Raw genomic sequence first — 15653 nt, 5'->3', positions numbered from 1 at the left:
TAAAGCAAAACAAACCTAGTAAGACCATACTTACAATACCGATTAGCTTTGTCAACATGCACCAAACATAATAGATATATAAATTCTAGAATTAGCAAAATGGCAATCCCTATAAAATCACCATCAACACCGCAGGGAGCCTCAGGGATTTACAAAAGTGTAGCAAGCAACAATGGATTCAAATATCAGTCTATAAACCGAAACCCGGACTGGATCAAAATTCAACTGCAGACAGGTAAATGGATCAAGGATCAGTTGTTGCTGCCACCAGAATGCTAAAATCAACTTTCAATCATTGGTTCAGGACCAGATGGTTCAGTGTTGGATCTGTTGGATTGCTGTACGGAATTGAAAAGAATGTCCTTGATAACCTAAAGCAAAAACAGATAAAAGAGCAAAGTAGTTAATAAATGAAATGATTCGATGAAAACTAATTATTAGTATGAAAACTTTCTGCACTTGAGCTCTTCAATTATACGCTCACCTGTGACATCAGACCATGCACCTGCTCCACAGTTATCTTAGCACTATCCCTAGTAATTTTAGCAAGTTGTGATTCTTCCTGCAACTCATGAAAGCAATAAAATTAGCAAGCGTGGGCAAGCATGGGGTGAATAAAAGTAACACGATGTTAGAACCTTCCCCTTTAATCACAACTATGTCCTGTAAGGAATGAAATCACCAGCTATACATTTGCAAATTTATACGGATCTAAATCACTATATGGCCCATGAGTGTGACCAACTTAAAATGACAGACCAGACTGAAAAATATTGCATGGCTACTATAGTGATAGGCAGTGAAATGTATAAAATAAACAGGATACATCCATATAACATAATATCCAGCGACGATTACGTTAAAAACACAAACAACTGCAGTATTTAATTTCCTTTCGTATTATCATTTCCAAAAAGACCGGACAGCCAAGTGTGAGAGAACTGAGAGTGAGTGTGTGTGTGTGTGGGGTAAAGCATAGGAAAAGATCAAAAGGGAGAACAAGATGATGTGATGACGAAGGACATTAAAATTTGCTTGTTGTTTGTATCAAAACTTTAGTTATGAAAAAGTTTTATTCAAAGTCATTCACCCTTCAAGTTTGCATTAACATCTACAAACATACACATAGAATGATATAATCACTGAAGAGTGGTAGAGCATAGGAAAAGATCAAAAGGGAGAACAAGATGATGTGATGACGAAGGACACATTTGCTTGTTGTTTGTATCAGAACTTTAGTTATGAAAAAGTTGTACTCACCCTTCAAGTTTGCATTAACATCTACAAACATACACATAGAATGATATAATTATTGAAAACTTCTCTTGATGAAATTAATATGACCGTCATGTTGTGCTTTATATGACTAGATGAATGAAACATATGAGAATGGTTGGCGATTAATGCCCATACCATTCTCCCACTCCTTTCCTACACACTTTCCTTTTAGCACTTCCAGTATAATTGGGTAATAATTTATTTAAATGTGAAGAGAGGTTTATCCTTGTCAAAAAGTGGACGCAGATGAGACACTTACATCCTTCTTTCGTTGTGTGGGTGTTACTAATGGTCCAAAGCGGGAATGAGACAAATGATTCTCTGCTTGCTCCAGCTTTTCAGCTGCATAATGCAAAGGAGAGAGCTTTAAACTTGCTACAATACAGGAAATATAAAATAAAAGGTACTCAAGTAGGTTGCAACAGCTAAGGAAGTACCTAAATCCGAAATTTGTCCAGCAACATAGTCTCCATTACCCAACAAAGGTGAGGAAGAGAGAGTATTCACCCAATACTTGTTCCAGAGCAGATCCAAGAGGTGGGAGTCAAGACAAGACTTGAAATAAGTGATATCCAGAGAGTAATACTGCAGAAACAAATGGCAATGGAGCTAAGATAACAGCAAACCAAAATCTTCACTAAAGAACTGGGAGACGAGAGGAGAGTAACCTGTTTACAGTGCACACCAAAGTCCTCAATTTTGTTAAGAGGAATGGTCTGATACTCGGAGATGGGATCATCTGGAGGCTTATATCCCTCTGGGTATGTCCTGAATGCACCGATGTCAACTTTTCCAGCAGATACAGTCCGAGTTGGGTCAATAACAACAGCCAAGAAGGGCTCCTGATATTGCTGGTTTAACATCTGAGTTGAAACATCAATACCCGAAAGCCAGCATCCATAACCAGGGTGAGAATGGTACCATCCAACAACATTCTCCAGTCGCCCCGCCTACACAATAACATACTCTGTAAATGTATTAACCTTAAAAAATGTAAAACAACTGATACATAGGACTCTTAACAGAAGAATTCTATTCCAAGTTATACTAAAATCATTTGAGAAACTAGGTGCATGACATTTAGCACAAGTCCCACTATGAATCCTAGCAACTCGATATCTCAGTAGACAAGTAACTAGGGCAATATAGACACCATATTCAATGTGGTGATTCATTCACAAGCAAGCTCTTTCCTTTAGCTTTTGAGACATACAATGTCTCCAAAATGACATAATTAGGGCTTTTCAGGGTAGCACTAGGGTTTCTAAATCGCAACCAATGCAGAAATTCCATGATGCAATTCCTCAACCACAACAGCAATTAAGTAATAACTGTAACCAATGCAGAAATTCCACGATGCAATTCCCCAACCACACCATCAATTAGGGTTTCCGAAACGCCTGAGCCAATTAGGGTTTGTAAAAAATAAAAAATAAAAAGGAGAAGAAGCACGGACCTGTTTGTTAGTCTGGGAATACTCGACCATATACTCATAGGCATCGGCCTGGGCATTGACCCTAGTCTCGGTGCCCTCAACGGGCAAAGCAAAGGCGTCCATGACGATGATGGCGTCGCCGTCGGTCTTGCCCTGCATCAGGCCCATGACCTCGATGGTGCCGCCGGAGCGCGCGTGGACGACCATCTTGAGGAGCGCGAGTGCGGAGATCTTGACGCGTTTGAAGAAGTGGGGGTCGTTAACCCACGGCTTCTCCTGCTGGAACTTGGTCTGCGCCGCCTCGTCGTAGTAGAATATGGCGTCGGCCGTCGGGTCCGTCTTCGTCCTCACCGCGCCGCCGGACGGAGGCGTGTCCATCGGGACTATGTTGTTCTCGAGCTCCCAGGTTTTCTGGGCTATTTCGGCATCCATGGTGCTGGTCACTCTCAGTCGCTCTCTCTCTCTCTCTCTCTCTCGTGTGGGTAGTCTGGTAATTAAGTAGTGGATCCTTGCCCAGAAAGGGTAAAGCATAATTAGAGTAATGGACCGTCACTGGGATAAGTTTTTGGGCTTTGAAAAGAGTGACTGGGATAATACACTAGCGATGAAGGCCCAAAAAGATACATTCTGTTACAAAAACAATTTTGTTTATCAAGAAGTGCTTTTATCCTTCTTCACTTGGGGTAACTGATCAAGAAAATTACGCTCGATTACAATTGGATGTAAATCAACAATGGAAAACAATGCAACTCAACTTCACAATAATCTTCTACCTTTTGATCTATATTTAATGATGGTTGGGCATAATTTTCTTGATCAGTTACTGACCAAACGAATATTATTACTACATGTATTTAGGAAGAATAGTCACTTTGGTCACTCAACTATGACTCATTCGACACTTTGGTCACTCAAGTTTCAAATATATCACTTTGGTCACTCAAGTATTACACTGTCATTCACAAAAGTCACTTTGTGAGAAAAAATGTCCATTTAGTGACTTTTGTTAATGACAGTGTAATACTTGAGTGACCAAAGTGATATATTTGAAATTTAAGTGACCAAAGTGTCGAATGAGTCATAGTTGAGTGACCATATGTAAAATTCTCCCATATATTTAATAAAAAGTTGATTTCCCTAAAGCAAGAGAAATTCTTATGCATAACAAATTTAAAACCCAATCAAAGAATTGGACTTTCACATAAAATAAAACCCATTCTACAATGGGGTTTTCAGATTACACAATACTGATCAAATTCTACTTCTGGAGAATGCTTTCCAGTTCAACTTAAGTTCAGTAGATCCGCGGCATAAATACCCAACAGTAGTTCCTACCTCAATGACATTGAACAAAAAACACAAAAAAACAATTAATTTGCCAGGTTACAAAGGCTAGTTTACAATAAATTACAGACTAAGATACAAAGGCGCGCATTTCAGCTGTCATTTACCCCGTGGCCTGCCTCTCCTGTTGTATCTGGTGAGTCTTGTTGCCTTCTTCGGCTTCTCAACAACGCTGTCTTCCTTGGCTACCGCAGTGTCATTTAATTTCGGCTGAGGCTGGGTCAGCTCCTGTGATAACTCATCAGGCATACTTGAACTGTTTTGGGAGCCACTTGGAGCACTGTCATTTTCCTTTGTGCCATCATTATCATTTTCATTCACATCTGGGACCTTGACACTGGCTTCATTCAAAGGCATAGAATCAGGGCCATTTGTGCCATCAATATCATTTTCATTATTCTTGGAGAGGTCGATGGTAGTTTCCTTCTCAAGCTCATAGGTTTCCTCCACCAGGAGATTTGTAACTATCTTCTCATGACTTGAACTGACCTGATTTATTTCTCCATTTACCAGTGTGGTTTCCTCTCTACCCAATTGGGTAGACAAACTGAAATATAGAAAACAAATTCAATAAGATTAATGGACAATGCAGCCCTAAAGCAATTAGGTCAACAAACACTAACCTCGGTGCTGAAGAAGGGAAGCCATTAGTGGTATGAACAGTCACTTCTTTTGCCGTTGTTGAAAAGGTTTGGTCATGCACCTTTGAATCTGGAACAAACAATGTATAAAAATTGGGAACTCATGTATACACAGGAAAGCATGTAGCCGGAGTTTTATACAACAAGCATTTCCTATATGAGAGAAGGAAAAAAAAAAAAAACCAAACAAACAATCTGACATTCCAGCAAGGTAGAATGGAACATGACAAGACAATGATTACACCAGTTCTATGCAAGGACTAAGCAACAAGCAGTGCCTACAATATCCCAAGTATAGTTAACAGTACAGTTTAGAGATTGCCAACTACTAACTTGAGTGTATATGGGATACAGACAACTGCATCATCAAAGCTACCTGAACCTCTAAACTGATCTGTATCCAAATGAATAATGATGTATCAAAAATCTACTTGCACACATGGCATATTAAATATTCTCTACTATATAGTGTCTACCTTCTGAGTTTAAAGCATTTGTACATATGATGATACACCAATCAACAGTAACATATATGGCACACCAAATAAAAAAAATAAAATTGAATAAAAACCTTGAAGAGCCAACTTAAGATAAGCCACCACTCATATGAAATAGATAGAATTTGGTTATTCCATAGTAATTTAAGATCTTCCCATGTTAAGATATCTAATTCTTTCTGCACAAATGGACTAGCATGTCCCCCTTCATCTCAAAATGCCAGCGCATCATTAATAAGTTGTACAGTAACAACAACTTAATGCTGGCTTTTAAACCATGGCAACCAATGTATCAAGGGAGCTTACATTGTATGGTTTCTCCTACAATTGCACGTGGCTGTTCAGTCCCACTAGTCAAAGCTCCTTTTTGCAGCACATCTTGTGTCTTCTCCGTAACTGAAGGAGTGATAAATGAGGATCGAAGTTACATTTTACTCTTTTTTACACTTATAAAATTAGGCCAGTTCAACTACAGATGACAATAGATTACTGTAATTTAAACCACAGATATAACTCAATCCATAAAAAGGAACATACCGTCAGAGCTATGTGTTGTAGTTATGCCTAAAGACGGGTCCATAGTTAAACCTGCAGCTGTTCTAGGATTCTTAAGTTTATCTCCCAAATCAGCTTCTTGCTTTCCATCTGGCAGAGACTTCAAGGTACTTCTGTTTTCCAGAGAATATGCAGACCAATCAATTGTCGAGGAAGGTAGAGACCTTAGCATTTCTTCTGTTGCCTTAGTACGCACTCTTCGTATTTCCTCCTGGATATTCCATGACCCAGTAGCAGGCGAGTCCCTTTTCAGCTGCATTGAAATTTCAGATTGCACCAACATGAACATCAACAAAGAGAATACACACCAATCCCAAAAACAAAGACACGTGTCCTCGTTTATGTTTCCCTGATTTAACAAGAACCATGGAAATGGAAAACATGTGCCAAGACATAGTTCTCACAGTTAATAATAAAAGAAATAAAGAAACATACATATAAAGTCCAAGGTCAATATTGGTTCCAATGGTTTATTAATAAAATCACATTATTTAATGAGGAGCCGCCAATTGCTTTCCACGTTTACAAGTTTAGTTGAGAAGAACCAACTTTTTTTTAGTTCTTCCAAAAGTCCCTGATGTAATTGTCAAATGCCTTGTTTTTGGATCCAAAACATTGCTTATCATGTAACTACGGATAGCAAGTGAAGTTGTAAAGTGCAGATAGCCAAAACATTGCTTCAATACATGGAGATTAGTGAGGATCCATTAAAATCAATCTTCATCAGTGTAGGCCTATGTTTGGCTATCTGCACTTTACAACTTCACCTGCTATCCTTAGTTACATGATAAGCAATTCTTAGTCTTACTTGGCCCAGCAACACAACACTGTTGTGAATTTGGCTCGTTGATTGATTAGGATTCAAGGCAAAACCAGATGGGTAAGTGAAGATTAGTACGCACAGGAATTCTTCTAGTATCCTAATGGGTTTTGGAATAGGAAGAGTTATTCCTATTGATTTAGACCTGGAAAGTAAGTTCTATTCTAGTTAGGAATAGGAAAACTAGCTCTCTTTCCTTGTTCTAATAGTTTTAGGAATCCTAATGTGATATGTTTGTAACCAGCACCTATAATCTATAAATAGGGCTGCAGGGAGCTCATATAATGTGTCCTCAGATCAGATCAGAGAAGAGATCAAAGAGAGATCTCAGAGAGTTCTCAATTAACATACAAACACAGGGGCAAGGAGTGCCAAGGGTGATAGAGAGATCTAGCAAAGAGGTTGGGGATTAGCATAGGGATTTCAATAAGTACTTGTAATCAAGTTGTTATTCTCCATAGTGCTAGTGATTCTCAAGAGAGATCACACAGAGGACGTAGACAAAGTTTTTTGTCGAACCTCTATAAAATTCTGTGTTCGTGTGCTGTGGTTTTCTGCTGTGATATTTTGCATCATCATCCTATTATTGTTTGCACAGTCATAAGCCTATAAAGAGAAACAAGGTTCTGGGTAAAAGGTGCATATTTACTACAAAGTGGTATCAGAGCTTAGGCTCAAGGTGTTTCTGAGATGGCAGATGACAAGGCAGACGCAGGCAGCAATGTGATGCCCATTATGTTGAATGGGAAGGATAACTTCACATTATGGCAGAGGAAGATGAGAAGTGTCCTGATTCTACAAGGTTTGTATGAGGCTATTCTCGGGATAGAGAATAAGGCAGCTAACATGCCAGACAAGGTTTGGCAGAAGATGGACAAGAAGGCAAGGAGCTTTATAGAGCTACATCTTGCTGATCATGTATTGGTTCATGTATTGGCTAGTGCCGGTGGGAATATGAACAGCAAGGAGACCTGGGATTATCTCGAGAAGGTTTATGCGGGTAAGCTTCATATTGGTGAGAATATGGACAGCAGTAAGACATTGGACAATGTCAGAGAGGTTGACGCGGATAAACTCTTCTTGAAAGACGAACTCTATAGTCTTCGGATGGAAGAAGGCGGGGATCTGCAGGATCATCTGAATAAATTTCAGATTTGTGTTGCCAATTTATCAAAGGTGGATGTGAGGTATAAAGATGAGGAGAAAGCACTTATGCTGCTAAGATCTTTACCAGCTTCATTCGAGCACTTCGTCACCAGACTCGTTTCCGGTAAGGATTCTCTCAAGTACGGTGAGATTACTGAAGCTATTCAATCTTATTTTAAGATGAGTAGGGAGACCGAAATCTCTCAAGAAGGAGGCATTCATGTCAAGGGCAAGGAGACAGGTCAGTTGACGAGTAAGAAGGATAAATCTGGTAACAAGGGTACATCAAAATCCAAGGAAAAATACAAGAAACGTTGCTTCAAATGTGGTGCTACCGACCACTTGAAAAGAAACTGCAGAGAAGGGAAGATGAGAGTAGAGGCGATGGCAGGGAGTTCAAACACAGCCAATGTAGTCATCAAACAAGATAAAGATGACGGTGAACTCCTTGTGGTAGCAGCCAGCTCCAATGCTTTCAGAAATTGGATTTTGGATACCGGTTGTACATTCCACATGTGTGCAATCCGAGAATGGTTCGACACATATGAGGAGAGTAGCAGCGGAGAGGTTTTTAGGGGAGATGACTCACCGTGTAGGATCATAGGTATTGGATCAGTGAAAATCAGAATGCATGATGGAGTTGTTAGAACGCTGGAGAATGTCAGATATATTCCTAAGTTAAGGAAGAACTTGATATCTTTGGATACTTTGGACAAGGCCGGATATAGGTATCGCTCTGAAGAGGGAAGACTCAAAGTTCTCAAGGGATCACTTGTTGTGATGAAGGGCGACATTCAACCTAACAACTTATACAAGCTTCAAGGGACTACAATAATAGGTGGAGTTGCAATGTCTACTGAGGTAAAAGACAAGACTGAGCTATGGCACCATCGCCTTGGGCACATGAGTCAAAGAGGAATGCAGGAACTCCACAAGAAAGGTAAGCTAGAAGGTGTCAGTGTTTGCAAACTGAACTTCTGCAAGGATTGTACTCTTGGGAAGCAAAAGGTGGCATTCAAGTTAGCAAATTGTGAGAACAAGAGCAAAGGATTGCTGGATTATATTCACTCAGATGTATGGGGCCCGGCACCAGTAAGGTCTATGGGAGGCTTCAAGTACTTTGTTACTTTTTTAGATGATTTTTCGAGGAAGATTTGGGTCTACTTTATGAGGGAGAAATCCGAGGTTTTCACCAAGTTTAAGGAGTGGAAAACAGAAGTAGAAAATCTAACAGGCAGAAAAATCAAGTATTTGAGAAGTAACGGTGGCAGTGAATATAGAATGAAAATGTTCTTACAATTTTGCAAGGATGAAGGAATCACGAGACACTTCATGGTGAAAGAAAATCTCCAACAAAATGGAGCTGCTACAAGGATGAATAAAACTCTCTTGGAGAGAGAAAGAAGCATGCGGTTGCATGCAGGATTACCGGACACATTTTGGGCAGATGCAGTTAACCATGCGTGTTACTTGGTTAATCGGTCACCATCAAAAGTCTTGCACTTCAAGTGTGCACCTCTGGAGAACCAGTTGACTATTCTAACTTAAGGGTGTTTGGTTGCAGCGCATATGCTCATATTTCCAACAATGAGGAAACCAAACTCAGGCAAAAGTCACGCAAGTGCATATTTCTTGGTATTGAGAAAGGAGTAGAGGGCTACAAGTTATGGGATATTGTCAGCAAGAAAAGGGTTCTAAGTAGACATGTCATTTTTGATGAGGAGACAATGCCGTTCAATGAAGTCAAGACAAGTGAGGTGAAGAAGAAGACTGATGTTGTAGAGAAAGCAACCGAAGTTCCTCTAACCAAAGGGATCATGGAAGAAACTCCAGCTCAGGTGGAGCAAATTGAGCAGGTGGAGCATGATAAAGGGGTTATCGAGGAAGAAGTCTTAGAGCAACAACAACAGTCATTAAAACAAGCTCAGGTGGAGCAATTAGCACTGCGAACCTACGACTCGGTTCGTCAGTCACTTGGGCAGGAGTTCCAGAGAAGCATAGCATTGGACAAGTATGCTCTAAGTTTCAGTCCAGGAGATCCAACCACGTATCAGGAAGCTATAGCAAATGATGTACAAGAAAGTTGGATGGGAGCTATGTTAGAACAGATGAAGAAGTCCATACAGAAGGACTTGGTTCAGGAGTCAGTTCCTAAGCCCAAAGAAAGAAATCAGGTTGGCTGTAAGTGGGTTTATAGGAAAAAGGAAGGAATGCATGATGAGGAAGCCATGAGATTCAAAGTTCGGGTATTGGCCAAGGAGTATTCGCAGAAAGTAAAGGTCGATTATGACCAAATCTCACCAGCGGATAGCTGCGTTTATTATCATGTGTTCAAGGATAGTATGGTTTTACTATTGCTACTTTATTTAGGTGACGTGTTAACTACATGTCAAGATATGTCTAGAATTTCAAAGTTAAAGACACAACTAGGGAAGGAATTCGACATAAAGGATCTAGAAACTGCACAACAGATCCTAGGAGTGAAGATAAGGAGGGACAGAGAAGCGGGAAAAATATGGCTGTTTTATGAACCCGTGTCTACTCCACCAGTAGCACACTTCCAGTTGAGTGTGCAGAGATCATCTACGAAGGAGTTTAATGAGATGATGAATGTGTCTTATGCGAGAGTAGTGGGATGTCTTATCTATGCTAGAATCTGCACAAGACCAGGTTTAGCTCAAGCATTGAGCATTGTGTCAAAGTATATGGTGAATCCGGATAGACGGCACTGGCAAGCAGTGAAGTGGATTCTGTATTACTTGAGAGACACGAAGGAGCATGAATCTATGTTTGAAAGACAACAAGAACAAGCATGCATTGCTGGTCCTAAGGGTTCAGATTTGGCAGGAGACATAGACAAGACAAGACCTGCAACAAGTTATGTTTTTACTTGTGGTGAAGGTTTAGTGAGCTGTAGAGCAACCAAAGAATCAGCTACGACGTTGTCTACCACTGAAGTAGATCGCATGGCACTAACAGAAGCTTCCGTAGAGGCATTATGGCTTAATGGATTAATGAGTGAGTTTGGAATTCAACAAGAAGCTGTGATGAAGAATGGGGTCATCAATTTGACAAGGAATCAAGTGTTTCAAGCAGAAATGACACACGTTGATGTTTGTGGTCATCGCAACGAAGGTTGGGTCAACTCAAGGAAGATAACAAATGAGAAAGTTCATTCAAGGGAGAATGTCTCAGATTGTTTGACCAGGACCATTGCCATGGAGGAGTTCAAGTGTTACTTGAACCTACTCGATCTTCCAGCATGTTGAGATTGAGGTGGAGCACCTCCTCACTTGAGGTGCGTTGAGGCAAATAGATTTTTTGCCAAGGTGAAGGTTCTTGAAGGTTTCAGGATTACTTCAAGAAGTACAAGATATCCTGGAGGTTGCAGCAATCAGTTTAGTATCAACTCACCAAAGTGGAGATTGTTGTGAATTTGGCTCGTTGATTGATTAGGATTCAAGGCAAAACCAGATGGGTAAGTGAAGATTAGTGCGCACAGGAATTCTTCTAGTATCCTAATGGGTTTTGGAATAGGAAGAGTTATTCCTATTGATTTAGACCTGGAAAGTAAGTTCTATTCTAGTTAGGAATAGGAAAACTAGCTCTCTTTCCTTGTTCTAATAGTTTTAGGAATCCTAATGTGATATGTTTGTAACCAGCACCTATAATCTATAAATAGGGCTGCAGGGAGCTCATATAATGTGTCCTCAGATCAGATCAGAGAAGAGATCAAAGAGAGATCTCAGAGAGTTCTCAATTAACATACAAACACAGGGGCAAGGAGAGCCAAGGGTGATAGAGAGATCTAGCAAAGAGGTTGGGGATTAGCATAGGGATTTCAATAAGTACTTGTAATCAAGTTGTTATTCTCCATAGTGCTAGTGATTCTCAAGAGAGATCACACAGAGGACGTAGACAAAGTTTTTTGTCGAACCTCTATAAAATTCTGTGTTCATGTGCTGTGGTTTTCTGCTGTGATATTTTGCATCATCATCCTATTATTGTTTGCACAGTCATAAGCCTATAAAGAGAAACAAGGTTCTGGGTAAAAGGTGCATATTTACTACAAACACTAATTAACATTCTTAACTTTCAGTGCAAGTACTACACTCTTCCTAAAATCAGCAACTCAGCCTGGCTTATGCTCATGGTCACACATACCAGTCTATATCATGACCAGAATCTATTCCAAATTTATTCCTGATTCCAAGAACGTCATCACATTTCAAAAACTTCATTCATCCAAAAGTAATATGACTTGTAAGTTTTGTACTATCTCAAACCTCAATCTTTTCTAAAAAGGTAGTAAGGGATTGTCACATGCATTTATCAATAACACTCAAGACTAGTATCTTTGTAAAGGGGACTTCAAATAATAATGAGTTCTACTGCAGTGTCAATACCCCTACAAGTCACAACACCGAAGGGACAAAAACAATACACTACTACAAATTTCATATGTTACCTTGGACTTGACAGAAGTTCCACCAATTGAATATGGGGTTTCTTCATTAAATAGTTGCAACCCTAGAGGTGATGTAGATCTCAATTCTCCATGCTGATTTGAAGGAGATGCCCATGGAGGTAGTGCCCGCATGTACAATTTGGCCACATCTACTGGGGAACCGCCATCATCTTCAGCACCCTGCACCAACAGAATCAACTTGAAATTATAACCAACATGGCATTGTCATTCCTTCCATAGAAAACATAATGATATAGCGAAATCACCAATTGCTAAACATTTGGTGTCTACCAAATTTCTCATAAACTGGAGAGGCAGTGGCATATGTATTTCTTTCCATAATAGATTACAGATTTATGATTACCTACTTCACATGAGGAGGTATATATGAATTTTTAACCCTAAGACTAAATACCAGACATGGGGGAAGAGAGGCAGATATAAAGAGAGAGCCATGCTATAATATCAGATGAAAAAGAACTAACTTGTGGAAACAGAATTGTTCCATGATCCGACTTCGATTTTGAAGCTGATCCCAACCTCTTCTCCATCACCCACTTTTTGGCCTCTGAAACAGCTGTTGCAGAAAGATCAGTTGTATCTATATCTGCAATATGATCAACACCATAAGTCAAATAGGGTAAACTGGCAAGTTTTAGTCCTACATATAAGCACTAATATTGCGAGTTATATTGTTAGGCATCTCACTTGGTCTGGAATTTTCCGCATCTTCAGTGGTGGTACAGCCTACGATTCTCGATTTAATAATCTTTATTAACTTATCACACTCATCCCTGGACAAAAGGCGAAGTTGAAGTCAAATAATTAGTAAAGGAAACTAAAGAAACAATGCATAACACTAAGATATTTTCAATAAAAGACTAGATTTTAAACCAACTTAGTACGCACCGTTAAACTAGCATAAACCCTCAATATGCATGCCCTCAACTTGAAATCAAACCAAACTTAAAAAAAAAGAAAAAAAGGAGATCTCTGACCAACATTGTTCCTCAGCATATAAAATCGAGATTCAAGAACACAGCACTCATGGGAGTACTAAAACTTAAAGAGCAAAATGTAGAAAATATATCAAGGAGACTTTCTTTCTTACTAAAAAGTAAAAATATAAGCTAGGGATACAACTAATATCAAAACAAAAACAGTTATTCCAGGAAAAATAGAAGATAACAACACATGACCAATATAAAAGTTGAAACAGATGAAGCAGGATACAACCAAGGAACTCCAAACGTAAAATTTAAGAAGTACAAGGTTTCGCTTCAAGGAAAGTGTTACCTCGAGAAGGTCTCCTGCCTCAGCAGCTGCTCAATTGCATGCTTGGTTTCCCCCTGCCTGAATACTGTTTCTGATGTCCCATTCCTCTAAGTCAACCACAAAAATCAATAGTGCATGTGTAATAAAACGAAAACAAAACCAGAAAAGCCATATATGTGTGTGTGTATATCTCACGCATCGTATAAAGAAACTTGAAAAAGTTGCTCAGGTCAGAATTTAACTACTGGTAATTGTAGTACTGTTCATAGTGTGTGGTCACTAAAGGTGGTTTAAACCAAGAATCAGATCATTGTTGCCTAAAACTGTAACAACAGTTTTTTCAACAACCTATAGCTCCCAGATATCCCACTGAAACAAACCTTAAAGTTACCCCTTTGTTGCTGCTAAGAAATTTGAAGAAACCTGCTATTTATTCTTAACCACCCCACAATATGCCTTCTGCAACCTGAGTATATTAATTCTCAACTAATTATCTAAAAAGTGCGCTTTTCAGGAGCTAGAGCTCATTACAGAAGTGAAGATATGCTGAATTCCAATACTGTCTATTGACAAGAAACTGGAGGTTGAACCCTAATACCTGGGTGAGTGGGAAAAAAAAAAAAAAAAACTGATTTCTAGTATCAATAAGTTATTTGTCCTATTCCACTGATATTGCAGGCAGTTTTGATAAATCTTGCCAAAAGTGCCCTGTTTATGCATTTCAGGTAGTGACCAGTACAACAAACATAAACCATCTTCAGAGTAGCAAACCACAATCATACAAAAGATTAAAAATTTGAAATTGCAAGGGAGAAAAAATAACTCCAACTATAACTTTCAGTCACTTCACTCAGAAAAGTTCAACATTTGTGCATGCTTACTGTAAAGTAAAAAAAAATTTCCTATGTGTATCTTTTAACTGTTGAAAAAATCTAGCACAAGTGCTTCCAAATATCCAACTGAACTTCCCAATCATAACCACAATGATACGCAAAAGGCAGAAGAATAAATGAAATGTATATCAATTTACCTTGTTCAATGCATCATCTTCTTGAGAAGAAACATAATCATCATCACCTTCTTCGTCGTCACTACCAAGCTCTGAAAAATTACACAAAAAATCCAGTAAAAAACGGAACAACTCCAGGCCAGATAGGCAGCTTTCGTTATGCTTTATTACAGCACAGAAACGCCGTACATCCATCACATACATTCTAAGTTCGCTACCACTCAAGTATGAACAAAACAGATTCAAAAAAAATAAAATTAAATTAAAAAAAGTATTTTGAATTGCTCCTCCTCCTAATTGGCAACATGTAAAACCTAGCCAACTAAGTTCACTACAGCTTGACCAATTCCCACTCCGAAAATTTCAAAACACTAACTACTAGCTTCCGTAACAAATACATAGCAGAAACAAAGATAGGAGCTTCGAATTGGAACCTGAAGAGGAAGAGGAGGACGAATCGGAGCGGAAAACAGAGGAGAGGACCTTTCCGGCGCCGCTGACAATAGAGCGAGTAGGGGAGTAAATGAACCTGGCGAGCCAATTAGGGTTTTCGGGAGGAGGATTGACGGTGAAGGTGGGGCGTTCGTAGGGAGTCCTGGTACGAGCGGGTCGTCGGGTTCGGACAATCTTGCCGCCGGATCCGGCTTCTAGGGCTCGCCGGGATCTGGAAACGGAGGCCATGCGAGAGAGAGAGAGAGAGAAAAGAGAACGAAGAGTTGGTTGAAGGGAGTTTGGGTTTCTCTCACATATCTTCTTCTGTGTTTGTTTTAGGAGGGAGGGATTGATTGATTCCGTTGCGAGACGGACCCAGCTTTGTCCTAGCGGTTATTTCTTTTTTGTCTGCGGATGGATTAGAGAGGAGCGCAGCCCTTTTTTATTGTGACGACACGTCACTGCTTTTTTTTCTTTTTCAAATTTCAATTGGCAGCTTTTTTTTATTTTTTATTTTGATTTTGGTTTTGGTGAGATTTTTTTTTTATAAATTCAATGATACTAGATAAAGGTAGGAGTGATAGAATTTATTTTTTTATTTTTTATTTTTTTTTTGAATAAATGACCGGTGCGGTTGCCCTGAAGCCTTGATTAATGAAATTGTCGAATATAGTAGCGGGACATTGAGCCTAAACCCTTGATTACAATAAGCATCTAGAGAAAATCCTACCACATGTTGTTTAAGAATTTAAG

At 39.4% G+C, this 15653-nt stretch overlaps 2 protein-coding genes across 2 annotated transcripts; both read right to left on the bottom strand.

Annotated features, from left to right (window-relative positions):
* LOC112173087 (COP9 signalosome complex subunit 5b) lies at nt 1-3259 on the bottom strand. Its single transcript, XM_024310633.2, has 6 exons — nt 2735-3259; nt 1947-2228; nt 1716-1863; nt 1538-1620; nt 485-562; nt 1-371 (listed from the first exon to the last, which is right to left on the bottom strand). Exons 1-6 carry the CDS (start codon nt 3242-3244, stop codon nt 282-284), a joined length of 1191 nt encoding a protein of 396 aa, XP_024166401.1. The 5' UTR covers nt 3245-3259; the 3' UTR covers nt 1-281.
* A 623-nt stretch (nt 3260-3882) lies between these two features.
* Nucleotides 3883-15305, bottom strand: LOC112174565 (protein KAKU4). The gene is made up of 10 exons (XM_024312353.2): nt 14903-15305; nt 14490-14560; nt 13481-13566; nt 12893-12978; nt 12670-12791; nt 12185-12364; nt 5733-6003; nt 5502-5591; nt 4681-4768; nt 3883-4604 (listed from the first exon to the last, which is right to left on the bottom strand). The coding sequence occupies exons 1-10, from the start codon at nt 15147-15149 to the stop codon at nt 4157-4159; spliced, it is 1689 nt and encodes a 562-aa protein (XP_024168121.1). The 5' UTR covers nt 15150-15305; the 3' UTR covers nt 3883-4156.
* Nucleotides 15306-15653: the final 348 nt, after the last annotated feature.

This window comes from Rosa chinensis, chromosome 6 (genome assembly GCF_002994745.2).
Source record: "Rosa chinensis cultivar Old Blush chromosome 6, RchiOBHm-V2, whole genome shotgun sequence".
Lineage (NCBI taxonomy): Eukaryota > Viridiplantae > Streptophyta > Magnoliopsida > Rosales > Rosaceae > Rosa > Rosa chinensis.
This window is presented reverse-complemented; position numbering and strand designations above follow the sequence as displayed.

What these genes read in the sequence shown, in the direction of transcription:
- LOC112173087 (XM_024310633.2), bottom strand. Translation starts at nt 3,244, where the DNA reads ATGCTTTACCCTTTCTGGGCAAGGATCCACTACTTAATTACCAGACTA. An exon ending in ATTCCCAGACTAACAAACAG is followed by an intron (nt 2,229 to 2,734) that starts GTCCGTGCTTCT and finishes GTTATTGTGTAG; the next exon opens with GCGGGGCGACTGGAGAATGT. An exon ending in TTGGTGTGCACTGTAAACAG is followed by an intron (nt 1,864 to 1,946) that starts GTTACTCTCCTC and finishes TTGTTTCTGCAG; the next exon opens with TATTACTCTCTGGATATCAC.
- LOC112174565 (XM_024312353.2), bottom strand. Translation starts at nt 15,149, where the DNA reads ATGGCCTCCGTTTCCAGATCCCGGCGAGCCCTAGAAGCCGGATCCGGC. An exon ending in AAGATGATGCATTGAACAAG is followed by an intron (nt 13,567 to 14,489) that starts GTAAATTGATAT and finishes TGGTTGACTTAG; the next exon opens with AGGAATGGGACATCAGAAAC. An exon ending in TTCCCTTCTTCAGCACCGAG is followed by an intron (nt 4,605 to 4,680) that starts GTTAGTGTTTGT and finishes TCTATATTTCAG; the next exon opens with TTTGTCTACCCAATTGGGTA.